The sequence below is a fragment of the Carlito syrichta genome, unplaced genomic scaffold (genome assembly GCF_000164805.1).
Source record: "Carlito syrichta isolate Samal-C Ts95f unplaced genomic scaffold, Tarsius_syrichta-2.0.1 Scaffold309624, whole genome shotgun sequence".
Classification (NCBI taxonomy): Eukaryota; Metazoa; Chordata; class Mammalia; order Primates; family Tarsiidae; genus Carlito; species Carlito syrichta.
Genome location: NW_007253720.1, coordinates 58,110 through 71,838, shown reverse-complemented (window position 1 = coordinate 71,838; position 13,729 = coordinate 58,110). Strand labels below are relative to the sequence as shown.

Below are 13,729 nucleotides of genomic sequence, written 5' to 3'. Positions count from 1 at the left end.
GCCTCAGGCTGAGCCACCGAGTCCGGCTTCAATAAATATTTATTGAGTACTTGCTATGTAGAGGCACTTTATGTACATTATTTTTCACTTTTGCAACAATTTTACAAAAATAATTATCTTTATTTTATAGATGAGGAAACTGGAGTTCAGAAAGGTTAAGAGGCTTATCTAAAGCTAAACAACTAGTATGTGCAGTGCTATATTTATATTTGTAGGCTCACACCAAAACAAGCACACAGTCTGTATCACTAGAATTGGAGCATTATAAGGCCTTAATCTTGCATATCTTTGACTTGACCTTTTTAATGTCAGGTAGGTGATTCTCCCATCTCTAGATTTTTTTAAACAAATTTGTTAAAACATAACTCACATACCATACAATTCTTATGTTTAAAGTGTACAATTCAGTGGTTTTAGTGTATTTAGTGATTTTTAGTGTATTTCCATATACTAAACTGATGCAATCATCACCACAACTTAATTTTTAAAAAATATGCAACACCCCAAAAGACCCAATACCCATTGCACAACTCTAGATTTTTAAAGAACAATTGCCCAGGTGCTAGTGGTTTATGAAGACTTTCTCTTAAATGGCTGAAATGTATGTCTTCTATACAATGATCTAGAAGTAGTCTAGAATGTAATGCTAGTAAATACTTTTTTTTTCTTTTTTGAGTTGGAGTCTCACTCTGTCGCCCACACTGGAGTGCAGTGGCCGCTCCCGGCCACCGCAGCCTCGACCTGCTGGGCCGGCGATCCTTCCACCTCAGCCTTCCAAGTAGCTGGAACTTCAGGCATGCGCTACCACGCCTGGCTAGTTTTTGACTTATTGTGGAGACGAGTTCTCGCCAAGTTGCCTAGGCGGGTCTCGAACTCACGGGCTCAGGCAATCCACTCACCTCAGCCTCCCAAAGCGCGGGATTACAGGCTGAGCCACCGAGTCCAGCTGCTAGTAAATACTTTAAGGTTGGGAAATGACCTTACCGTAGTTTTAAAAAATTGGACCTGGCCCAATAAAGCTGGACTCTGGTTCTGTGAATACCAGAATAACACTTTGCTTCATAAATTTGCTAAATGGAGGACTGCCAAGCTCTAGAGCAGTGGTTTTCAACCTTGCCTACACATTAGGATCATGTGTGTATGTGGTGGGGTGGGGGTGGGGCTTCAAAAAATAGTGATGCCTGTGTCCCACTCCCAGAGATTGTGCTTTAATTGGTCTGGGGTATGGCCTGGGTTCCAGAAAGCTTCAAAGGTCCCTAGGTGATTCTCATGTGCAACCAAGTTTGAGAACATTGTTCTAGGGAAAATGCCAGTTGTTCTCCAGGCTAACTAGAGGAGCAGCAGCTGTTTCTCTCTGGCTGTCATCCTTCCTTAGCCTTTTGATATATGCTTCTACTTTGTCATTTTGATGACCCTCGTGTTTGCTCATTTCCAAGGTGTGCTAAAAATTTTGAGTGGATGAAGAACTACTAAAAATAATAATTGTAATAGCTAATAATTTTTAACAGTTACGATATGCCAGGCATTGTGCTATGTATTTTACATACATTGTATCATGCATTAATCTTATAAAAAACATATGATTCCCTTTTTGCATATGAGAAAGAGGTTTAGAAAGGAGATGGAGTAACTTGGTCAAGACGCATAGTTGCTAAGTGGCAGAGCCTCATTTGTCTAGCTGCCAAATCCAAGAATTGATAGCAACAATGCACATGGTAACAAAATAACAGTGATTCTCCTACAGTTGAGAGAATGCATAGGTTTCTTTCCAAGGCAAAGGACTTGCAGTCACCTGCATACTATCCTGAATAAATGAAACCTAAGGATATGAGTTTTTATCTACCTTTCACATTATGTATATACTTAATAAAATAATGCTGGAATGATAGGGAATAACACTAGAGACTTTCATTTTGTACTTTATGGGGGGTTTCTATTGTTGTTGTTATAGAGACAGGGTCTCACTATGTTGCCCAGGCTGAAGTGCAGTGGCTGTTCACAGGTGTGATCCCGCTATTGATCAGCATGTGAGTTTTGACCTGCTCCATTTCTGACCTGGGCCAATTCACTCGCCCTTAGACAACCGGATGGTCCCCCACTCCCAGGAGATCACCATATTTATGCCAAACAGTGCAGACACTAGATCAACTGCACAGTTGCTCAATTCATAGGCATAGCACACTACAGCCCAGAACTGGACTCAAGCAATTCTCCCACCTCAGCCACCCAAGAAGTTGGGACTACAGGTGTGCACCACCGAGCCTGGCTACTTTACCTTCCTCCTTTGGGATGTCTAGATTTATCAGTAACTCCACCCTGAAGCGGGACCTCAAACCACACTCCAGCTGGCCACCCATCCCACAGAGGAACCAAGTCTGCTCCAGGAAGGGCCAGGTGAAAGTGCGACGCATCATCAGGAAAACATCTTCATCATTAAAAAATAAATTATTATTTTCATGATTAACAATGACTATCTTCGGGTCTGGAGATTATAGTTAAATTTTTTTCTTTATACTTTTTTGTATTTTCCAAGTTTTCTACTGTGAACATGCGTTACTGTTATAACATAAACATATTTTGTAAATAGTGTCCACATCATTTCCGGTAGTGCACTTGAAATAAAATTTAAAGGATGTCGAAAATTTTATTTCATTCACAGAAAGTTATCTGTGAATGAGGCACAGGATTTGTACAAAATAAAACGGTGCAAAATCCATTAGTTTTAATGCAGATGCAGCAATCTTTTGAAAGGCAGGGGAATGAGGTAGTGTTTATGCTCTTAGCAGTTTGTTCCCAATGCAAATGATGCCAGGCTAAGCTCTGAGTGCTGAGATCTTGGTTATGGCTTTGCCGCGCTTAACTTAGCAAGATTGGTTAGTCGTGACAGCAAATGAGTGCTGAGGGTGTGAACTGGGTCCGCGGGTGGGCCGGAGTAACTCCACCCTGAAATGGGACCCCAAATCACACCCCGGCCCGCCACCCTTCTCACAAAGGAACCAAGTTCGCTCTAGGAAGGGCCAGGCGAAAGTGCGGGTGCATCATCAGGAAAAGCATCTTCAGCGTTAAAAGACAGCTGCCTCCCTTCCTGAACACGGCGCAGGAATCAAAAGCCTCGACACGGCTCGGGGCTGACCCGCTAGTCCTTACCTGTCCGGGAGGGGCGCTCTCCGCACCCAGCACCTGCCTATAGAACACCGGGTCGCAGCTCCGCAGCGTGTTCTGCCGGCTGGCCAGCGGGCTGGCGGCCGCGGGCTTCTGGAGGAGCGGGTCGCTGCGGCGCGAGTCCGTGGTGAGGTACACCTGGTGGTACAGGTGCGGCGGCATCAGGCCTCCCCGCACGGCGTCCGCGTGCAAGGAGGGCCCCGGCGTTCGGTACAGGGAGCTCAGAGGGCTCCGGTAGAGGTCCCTAGACTGCTTCCACTTGTAAACTTTGAAGATGACCACTCCCAGCACCGTGACTGCGAAGCCCACCGAGACCAGGATGAGAGAAAGAAGAAGATAAAAGGTGAGGTTTTTATTCTGCTCCCGAGGGGCAGAGCCTGAGGGGAACTCGGCCCGGGCTTCGGGGGAGTCCTCGGTCACCGACACGGTGAGGGTAGCGGTGGTGGACAGCGACGGCTCCCCGTTGTCTGTGATCAAGACCGCGAGGGTCTGCCTGGGCGAGTCTGTGTCCTGGACGGGACGGGCAGTGCTGACTTGACCCGTGTGAAGTCCCACGGCAAAGAGGCTCTGGTTGGGGGCGCCCACGAGGCTGTAAGAGAGCCAGGCGTTGTGCCCTGCGTCCGCGTCCCAGCCGACCACCCGCGAGACCACGTGGCCCGCGGCAGTGCCTCGAGGCAGCATTTCCACCGAGCTGCCCCCGGGCCGGGGGTACAGGACCTGGGGGGCGTTGTCGTTGCAGTCCGTGACGAATATGTTCACGCTGATGTTGGTGGCCAGGACCGGGGTGCCTCCGTCGCTGATATGAGCCGTCAACTCAAACTCCCGCCGGTCCTCGTAGTCCAGGGGCACCAAGGATGACACCACGCCGCTGTCACGGTTTATCGTGAAATAGCGCCCGACCAGCCCGATTTCAGCTCTTTGCTCCAAGAGGGAGAAGGAAAGGCGAGCATTCTGCGGGGCGTCGGGGTCCCAGACACTCAGGTTTAGGATTGGAACCCCCGGGAGGTTGTTTTCTTCGACGTAAACGTCGTAGGAAGATTGGGAAGACTGCGGAGGGTTGTCGTTGATGTCGGACACCTGGACCCGAACCGTCGTGAGGGCGGAGAGGGAAGGAACGCCCGCGTCCCGGGCCGTGATGCTGAGGTTGTATTCCGGCACGGCCTCGCGATCCAGGCCGGCACTGGTTTTGAGAGTGAAGTAATTCTTGAGGGAAGAAGTGAGGCTGAAGGGGAGGCCTGGGGGGACCGCGCAAGTCACCAGCCCGTTCTCGCCCGCATCCAGATCCGCCACACTGAGCAAAGCGATGACAGTCCCCAGGGGCGCATCCTCGGGGACTGGACTGTACACGGAGGTGACCGTGATCTCTGGGGCGTTGTCATTCACATCCACAACCTCTACCAACACTTTGCAATGTGCTCCTTCGGGGTTGGCGCCCTTGTCCTTGGCCTGGATGTAAATCTCGTGGAGTTTCGTGTCTTCGAAGTCCAGGCGACCCTGGATGGTCAGCACCCCGGTGACGAGGTCTAAGGCGAAGAGCTCCCGCACGCCGGGGCGGTTGTGGCTGCCGAAGGAGTAAAGGATGTCCCCGTTGGGGCCTTCATCCAGGTCCGTGGCGCGGACCTGAACCACGCGAGTGCCGGGGGCTGCGTCCTCCGGGACGCGCGCGCGGTACAGGGACTGGTTGAAGACGGGCGCGTTGTCGTTCGCGTCCAGCACGACAATGCGAACGGGCAGGCTGGCGGAGCGGGCCGGGGCGCCTCCGTCCAGCGCCGTCAGCACCACCTGGAGACTGGGCTCCCGCTCGCGGTCCAGGGCGCGCTCCAGCACCAGCTCCGCGTACTTGGTGCCGTCCTCCCGCGTCTGCACGCGGAGCGCGAAGTGCTCGTTTCGGCTCAGCTCGTAGGTCTGCAGGGAGTTGCTCCCCACGTCGGGATCGTGCGCGCTCTCGAGCGGAAAGCGCGCCCCCGGCGCCACGGCCTCGCTAATCTCCAATTTCATTTCCCTGGTCGGGAACGCCGGGTTGTTGTCGTTGATGTCCTGGATCGCCACTTCCACGCTGAACAGCTCCAGCGGGTTCTCCAGCACCAGCTCCAGAGAGACGGTGCAGGAGGGCAGCGTCCCGCACAGCTCCTCGCGGTCCAGGCGGTCGCTCACGAACATCTCTCCGGTCTCCCGGCTCACCTCGAAGAACCTGCGGCTGGCCCCGGACACCACCCGGAGCCGGCGGGCCGACAGGCTGCCGAGGTCCAAGCCGAGGCTCGCGACCACGTTGTCCACAGCGAAGCCCTTCTCCCTCTCCTCCAGGACCTCATAGCGAATGACGGTGGAAGCCCCGTTCAAGGCACCCAGCAGAAGCAGGACTCCCACCACTCTCCCGGTGCTTACCAGTCCGCTCCTCCAGGCCTCTGCGACCATCTCCCTCGAGAGCGGGGCCTCTCCGCGGGGTCCCGGCCGTCCCGGCGACGCCGCCGAGAAACTTTCAGCGGGTTAGCGCTCGGGCGCTGGGCGCCGAGTCCGACATGGCTTTCTGGATGCCTTTGATTTGCTCGCCGGCTGTTCAGTCTCTGCCTCATCCCGGGGCGCCGAAAGGGGCCGGGCCGGGGCCAGATCTCCGGCGTCTTCATTGGCCGACAGCGGCACACAGAGTCCCAGCCAATAACTGCACGAAGAATGCGCTCGCGCCGGGCGCTCGGAGCGGGACACGCGCTCCGGCGGAACTTCACTTTCCTCTGGCTCCCTTCCAGAGTCTGCAGCCGGAGCGCCTCGCCGGGATCGGAGCGCCGGAGACCCACCTCGGCCCGGAGAGCCGACCGCGGGGCGACGGAGCTGACCGCTCGACCAGTCTCCCCGCGAAACCGGGCCTCTCGGTTGCCTTCTTTGGTCAAAGAAGAGGGACCAAACCGAACCGAAGCGACACAGCGTTGTCTGGAAAAACATCAACACATCTGCTTCGTTGGAAGACGGACAGTTAGCCGGCCCTGCTCGTAAGGGGGCGTTTAGCATCGCTGGGGTGATGTGAATAATTTCAGTTTTCTCTCTTGCCGAAGAAACCGGAGAATTCTGTCACTCCCTCCGCAGAGCAGATCAACAGAAGCTACTCATCTGTTCGGTTTAACGCTGTCGTATAACATTTTAAAACGCAACTCCGATTTTCTTTCTTTTAGAATTGTTACTGTTTCACGCTCATTTCTTAAGAACCAGGAAGCAACATGAAATTTTCCTACCCTGTCTTGACAAGGAGCGGTCTCAAACACAAAGCATCATCTTTCAAGTGTTTCCCATTACTTGATCAATCCTTTTCCCAAGATCTTGAGTTCATACCACAAGAAGTTGCATTGTTAATAAAGAATAACCCAGGCAAGAGGAGGAGGAGGAGGGAGGAGAGGAGGAGGGAGAGCAGGAGGAGGAGATTTTCAAAAGAAAAAACCAGGCCAATTTACCACTTAGGATCTTTATAAAGTGATTGGGATAATGGCAGCAAAGCTCCTTACGTCTTTAGAGAGCTACAAAGCCTTGAGTTTTCTGCATTTAGAACTGTAGTCACCAAACAAAATAGCAATGATGAAGATAATGAATAAGAGAGTCAGCTATGATACAAGCCAGAGTTCAGTTGTATGTTCTTGAACAAGAAACTAACCTCTAAGGGTTCCTGGATTCCTGTCCTATTAAATGAGTAAGGCAGGTAAAGCATCCAGCACAGAGTGTCAATTAATGATACAGATACTAAACATAGATACTAAACATAAAGTTTCAGAGCCTCATGCTATTGCTGTATTCTTGTCTTGGACTTCACTTTGATCCTTTCTGAAGTGTAACAGAATCTTGAACATAGGCAGGGAGGTAAGAGAGATAAGAAGTAAGCATTTTTTTTTTTTTTGGTCTTTAATGGATCTTGAGTTAATTTTTGTATATGGGGAGACAGTTTTCTTAAGACCTCTTCTTACATCAGCTATTCTCCACAATAGCTATGGTGATCTTCCAAAAATTTAATTGGATCGTACAATGCTCTTATGTATGCATGTGTGTGTATATATATATATACACACACACACACACACACACACACACACACACACATACATACATACAGAGGGTGCAAAAAAAAAAGAAAGGAAAAAATTGTATTAAAATTGTAATGCTCAGCCCCAGGTGCAGTGGCTCACACCTATAATCCCAGTACTTTGGGAGGCCAAGGTGAGAGGATTGTCCGAGTCCAGGGTTTCGAGACCAGTGTGGGCAACTTGGTGAGACCTTATCTCTACAATAAATCAAGAAAAAATAGCTGGGCGTGATGGTACATGCCTGTAGATCCAGCTACTTGGAAGGCTGATGCGGAAGGCTCACCTGAGCCCAGCAGGTCGAGGCTGCGGTGGCCGTGAGCGTGCCACTGCACTCCAGCCTGAGACTCCAACCCACAATAAAAAAAATAAAATAAAATTGTAATAATATATACCGATAACAAAAGATGAATACAAGTCATGTTTGACTTTTGCAATCACAAGAGGTGCTCAAAGTGGTTACCATCAGTGTCCAGACACTTCTGATTATGGTGAGCTAAAAATAATAGGTAATATTGCTTAAAATGTGTATACATTTTTGCCCCCCCAGTATATAGGCCTACATATTTAAAGATATGAAAAGTCATACAAACCTGACTTTCCATGTCCTCAACACTTTAATTCATCTCTTAAAATCCCCACTTTTAAATACTCAAGTTTGACAATTGGCCAGACCACCAAGAAGACATTAGGAGATAGACTATATTAGAATTTAGAACACAGAGTATAGCCCAGTCACTTTCTACTCAAAGTATCAGGGTCAGTGGCCTAAGCGTCACCTGGGAGCTTGTTAGGAATGCAGAAATGCCCTACTCTAGACCTACCGAATCAGAATTTGCATTTTAACAAAACACCAGGGTGATTTAAAAACATATTAAGGTTTGACAAGCACTGATCTAGGGGATTATTCAGAGATATACTCATTTATCAATCATTATTCCCCCATTCAGCATCACTGAATTCACAATCTGGGTTTTGAAAACCAGCTTTGAAATTTTAAGTAGTTTTCTCAGTAATAATAAGGACTACAGGTTTTTTTGGTTTGTTTGTTTTGGTCTTTAATGGATCTTGAGTTAATTTTTGTGTATGGGGAGACAGTTTTCTTAAGACCTCTTCATACATCAGCTATTCTCCACAATAGCTATGGTGATCTTCCAAAAATTTAATTGGATCGTACAGTGCTCCAGCTATTCCTCCGCAGCATCATGCTGCTCTTGAAATAAAGTACCAAATTCTTTGCTTAGTGTTCAAGTTCTCTTGCCTTCTCCCGCTCTCACTAGACTCCATTGCATTGCTTTGAATGTGGTCATAAGCCAAACCCTTTTGTGCCTCAGGGCGTACAAGCAGGCTGTTCCTCTCCCAGGAAAGCTTCTTTCTCCTCCCTTCCTTTGCTTTGCTAATTTCTACAAATCATTCAGGTCTCAGTTTAAATGTTATTTCCTAATAGATATCTTCCATTAGGCCCCAGCTTCTTTTGTTATACGTTCTCAGGGCCCCTTATTGTTTTTTCCCATTGAACTTAGTACATTTTAAAATTCTGTAACTTTTTTGTCTAGTATAATGTCTACCTCTTACACTTAAAAAAAAAAGGAAGCTCCAGGAGAACATGGACCATGTCATTTTAATGACCATTTGTGTGCCATCTAGCACAGCAGGTACTTAATGCTGATTAATGTAGCAATCTTTTTGCTAATGGAATCCTGAGGGATCTTTCAAAAATGTACATTAGATTAATATACACTAAGACATATATGTGTGACCCCCCAAACCAGAATTTATTTATTTAAAAATTGTGTATTTATTCTTTTTTTCACAGTCATTGTGTTACCCTATTTTTATTTAGATTCTTTATTTTAAAGACATGGGGAGGCAGGGAATGGTGGCTCACGCCTACAATCCCAGCACTTTGGGAGGCTGAGTTGAGAAGATTGCCTGAGCCCATGGGTTCAAGACCAGCCTGGGCAACTTGGTGAGACCTCATATCTACAACAACAAATAATAATAAAAAAAAATTAGCCAGGCATGGTGGCGCATCTCTGTAGGAAGGCTGATGTGAAAGGATCGCCTGAGCCTGGCAGGTCAAGGGCTGTGGTGGCTGTAAGCATTCCACTGCACTCCAGCCTGGGCGACAGAATGAGAGACTCTGACTCAAAAAAAAAAAAAAAAAAGACATGGGATACAATTCAGGGTTAGGTATACAAATGTTCATTATGCAGGTACTCTTGTTGATGAAGTGTGCCCCGTCCCCTTCCCCCGCCCCCTGCAGTTTCCCATTACTTCCCCCTACCCCCTGTATTTTTCATGTTTAAACTTCAGTCACCTTCAAAGTACTTTCCGTTTGATACAATACACCAGTGGAGATGCTTTTTCCACTGCTCAGAACAATTTTGAACTCATCAATTTTGATGGCTTTTAGTGGCTCTGCTGCTCTTTGTTTCACCTCTTCCACACTGGCAAAACATTTTCCTTCGAGGACTTTTTTCACGAGGAAACAAACAAAAAAGAGGCGATTGGGGCGAGACTGGGTGAATAGGGAGAGTGAGGCATGCTGTTTTGGGTCAAAAATGGCTGAACACTCTGCGGTATGGCTAGGTGGTGGAAGAACCAGTCAGCTGTATGCCACAACTCAGGATGTTCCTTCCGCAAATAGTCTCTCACAACAAAGCTAGCCCGTAAGCAGATGCTGATCAGTTCCTAGCACACTTACCTAGGAGCGGGAGGTAGGGGTGAGGTGGGGGGAGGAGCCTGTACTACAAGTGGCCCGCTCTCCCAAAAGTAATTCCAGCTATATTCATTTGTGTGGCTCCATTCTCCCTCGGAGTAAAAATTTTGGAAGATACATTTACTCTTTCAAGCTACCAGTGGACCTAATGAAACTGTTTCCTAGCCCTAATGATCTAAAGAAATAATAAAGTTTGCCAAAGAGCCAAATAAGTTGTGGTAGTACAATTCACAGTGGACAATAAGCAAAGATGCCATATTTACTGTTTTACCCATATCCAGGGGGAAATGGAAGCACTAGTATATAAGATCAATACAATTTTCCAATCTGTATATTCTTTCTTCTCTATTTTATAATTTTAAGAAAGCCTCTGACCATTGAGACACAGCAAATATAATTTTGAAATAGTGAATATATTGTATGGTCAAGAGTGAGGTCTTAGTGTCAAAAAGACTCAAGTTCCAATATTGGGATATTATACTTAGTACTATGTAACAATGAAGCTTTTTTCACTTCTCTTTTATTTTCTCTATCTGTAAAATGGGAATAACAATAGTATTCATTGAGATAACCACAGGTACACCAACTGTTTTTTAAAATCTTTTAACAGTTTTATACATATGATAGTACATCTATACAATTCAAGGATTTTTAGTACATTTATACGGTCATGCAACCAACCCCACAATCCAGTTTTAGAATATTCTCATCACCTCTAAATTTTCCCTCCTGCCTGTCTGCAGGCAATCCTTGTTCTAACCCTTAGCCTCAGGCAATCACTGATTTACTTTCTGTGTAGTTTTGCCTTTTCCAGAAGTTTTACAAAAAGGGAATTATAAAATATGCAGTCTTTCACATCTGTCTTCTTTCACTTAGCATAATGTCAAACCTGGCTCTTGACTACACCCTCAAATCTAATGTTTCTCTGACCTGCCTCTAGTGACACTTCTATTCCTGTCAGAAACTCAGAAGTAATTTTTAACATCTTCTTCACCTCCTTGCATCCAGTTCATTACCAATCCATACCAATGCTTACTACCTCCAAAATATATTCTAAAAGTACCAATTGTTTACTGCCACCCCTCAGACAAAACCACCTTTAATACTGTCATAGCTTCCTCTCTTGATCTCAATATAATCCATTTTACATGAGGAATCCTGAGGGATCTTTCAAAAAATGTACATTAGATTATAAACCATCTTTGCTAAAATCAGTGCTTGGTACTAAGACAGGCTTAAAAATTATGAAGAATTTCAAGATGGTGACAGCAGAGCACTAACTCAAAGGTAGGGTCCTAAGCATGGAGCCAATCTAAGCATGGGGCCCTTTGTGCCTGTCTGGCACAGAGGAAACTCTCAATAAATTTTAACCAAAATTATTTTTTATTATTAGGTAATTGCTTAATTACCTAATTTATTTTCAGAGGGTCAGTAATATCAGGACATCCAACTCATGATGCTGTTAAATTATTGCACACAAGGGGGTAAAATATATATGTGTGTGTTCATCTAGAATTCACTCAAAATCCTAAATATCAGCTAAGCGCAGTGGCTCACGCCTATAATCCCAGCACTTTGGGAGGCCCAGGCAGGAGGACTGCTTGAGCCCGGGAGTTTTAGACAAGCCTGGGCAACATAGTGAGACCTTGTCTCTACAAAAAATAAAAAAATTAGCCAGGTGTGGTGGCACGGGTCTGTAGTCCCAGCTACACAGGAGGCTGAGGCAGAAAGATCACATAAGCCCAGCAGGTCAAGGCTGAGGTGAGCTCAGATCATGCTACTATGCTCCAGCCTGAGTGACAGAGCGAGATCTTGAACTTAAAAAAAACCCCAAAACTAAGTATCATCTAATAATCTTTTATTTTTTTATTTGGTTGGAGTCTCACTCCGTCACCCAGGCTGGAGTGCAGTGGCACGCTCCTGGCCACCGCAGCCTCGACCTGCTGGGCTCAGGCAATCCTTCCGCCTCAGCCTTCCAAGTAGCTGGAACTACAGGCGCGCACTACCACGCCCGGCTAATAGTAATCTTTTAATTCAGTCTAATTTGTCTATATGAACAGCATCCCGAGGTGAAATTATGGAATCATTTAGAGAGAAGTGGGATAAAAACAAAACTAATAACTCAAAAAACATGTATTCCAGTTTATACAGGTAGGAGATTCAAGGATTTGGTGAAGAAGCTGAATGGTTTAACCTAACCATTTATCTGAACTTTACCTGACTATTCTACATGCTTTGATGTGATAAAATGATCTGTGAATTTTAAGAATAAGTTTTGTATGACTTCCATTCTATCTCCAATATTTTTGCAATTACAAATGATGCCATAGTAAATAAACTGGTATATATGTATTTTTATAATTTTGAGGTGTATATGTGTGATAAATTCCTAATAGTGTGATTGCTGGGTCATAGGGTAAATGCATATGTAGTTTTGTTAGAACAAGAAGAAATTAGCTCATCAAAATATTTTGGAACTACAACAGTGCTTTCAGAAGTCAAAATATTAAGTACAAACCAGATGTTTACCCCTTTTTCCATTTGAGTGCTAGTATCTTCTAATCTTATCACATAAGTACCCTCTTATTGTTTATTATATCACAAAGCTTAAAAATATCAAGAAATTACCTGCAAAAAATTACTAAATTCAGCCCGTAATCCCAGCACTTTGGGAGGCCAAGGTGAGAGGATTGCCTGAGCCTGGGGGTTCAAGACTAGCCTGGGCAACTTGGTGAGATCTTGTTTCTGCAATAAATCACAAACCTAGCTGGGCATGGTGGTGTGTATCTGTAGTTCCGGCTACTTGGAAGGCTGAGGCAGAAGGATCACCTAAGCCCAGCAGGTCAAGGCTATGGTGGCCTTGAGTGTGCCACCGCACTCCAGCCTGGGAGACAAGAGCTAGATTCCAACTCAAAAAAAAAAAAAAAAATTACTAAATTTGTCCACTTGAAAATCTTCCAAGAGACCTACATTCTCCTCAGAGAGACAGAATTTGTTTCCATTTTGCCCCAGCGTGTTGCTATTACATTGTTACCTAACATATTATTAGTTCTCACAAAACGGGTAGCTTTGAATGGGCAAGTTGTTTATTTTTTTCTAAATGAGGTAATTCACTTCAATATAGACTGATAATTTTGAAGAAGAAGAAAGTGTGGCTTTCTGACCATTAAAATCTGGCACTATAGAAGTTTAATTCATGACAAAGATGCTATCTCCAACACTAGGACAAAGATGGAAGTTCTTAATAAATGGTATTAGGACAACTGGGTAGTCATTTGGGAAAAAAGATAAAATCAGGTCCATACCTTAGCACACACAAGAATAAACTTCAGTTAAGATCAGGGATCTAAATGTAGAAACCAAAACCCATATAAGTACTAGAAGAATACAGCGATGAATGTTTCTATAACCTAGGTGTGGGGAAAGTCTTTCTAACTATGACTCAAAACCTAAATGTAATACACAAAAAGAATGAGTCATTTGAGTACATAAAAGTAAAAGGAAGCCGGGCTCGGTGGCTCAGCCTGTAATCCCGCGCCTTTGGGAGGCTGAGGTGAGTGGATTGCCTGAGCCCGCGGGTTCGAGACCCACCTGGGCGGCGAGATCTCATCTCTACAATAAATCAAAAAATCAGCTGGGCGTGGTAGCGCATGCCTGTAATTCCGGCTACTCGGAAGGCTGAGGCGGAAGGATCGCCGGAGCCCAGCAGGTCGAGGCTGTGGTGGCCGGAAGCGGCCACTGCACTCCAGTCTGGGCGACAGAGTGAGACTCCAACTCAAAAAGAATC

At 46.0% G+C, this 13,729-nt stretch overlaps 1 protein-coding gene across 4 annotated transcripts in view; it reads right to left on the bottom strand.

Moving 5' to 3' along the window:
- LOC103269876 (protocadherin gamma-C5) overlaps positions 1-13,729 on the bottom strand; it is an 83,891-nt gene that overhangs the window by 31,840 nt on the left and 38,322 nt on the right. Inside the window, exons 1-2 of one of the 4 annotated variants that reach the window (XM_021717275.1) lie at positions 5,548-5,686; positions 3,148-3,300 (exon numbers count right to left, since the gene is read on the bottom strand). The exons of 1 other annotated variant lie outside the window; for it this stretch is intronic. In XM_021717275.1, the coding sequence (XP_021572950.1) occupies positions 3,148-3,300; positions 5,548-5,577 (183 nt within the window). In that variant the 5' untranslated portion in view covers positions 5,578-5,686. Of the gene's footprint in view, positions 1-3,147; positions 5,820-13,729 lie in introns of those variants that run through there. 2 more of the 4 variants (XM_021717276.1, XM_008067424.2) reach the window with 2 other exon arrangements.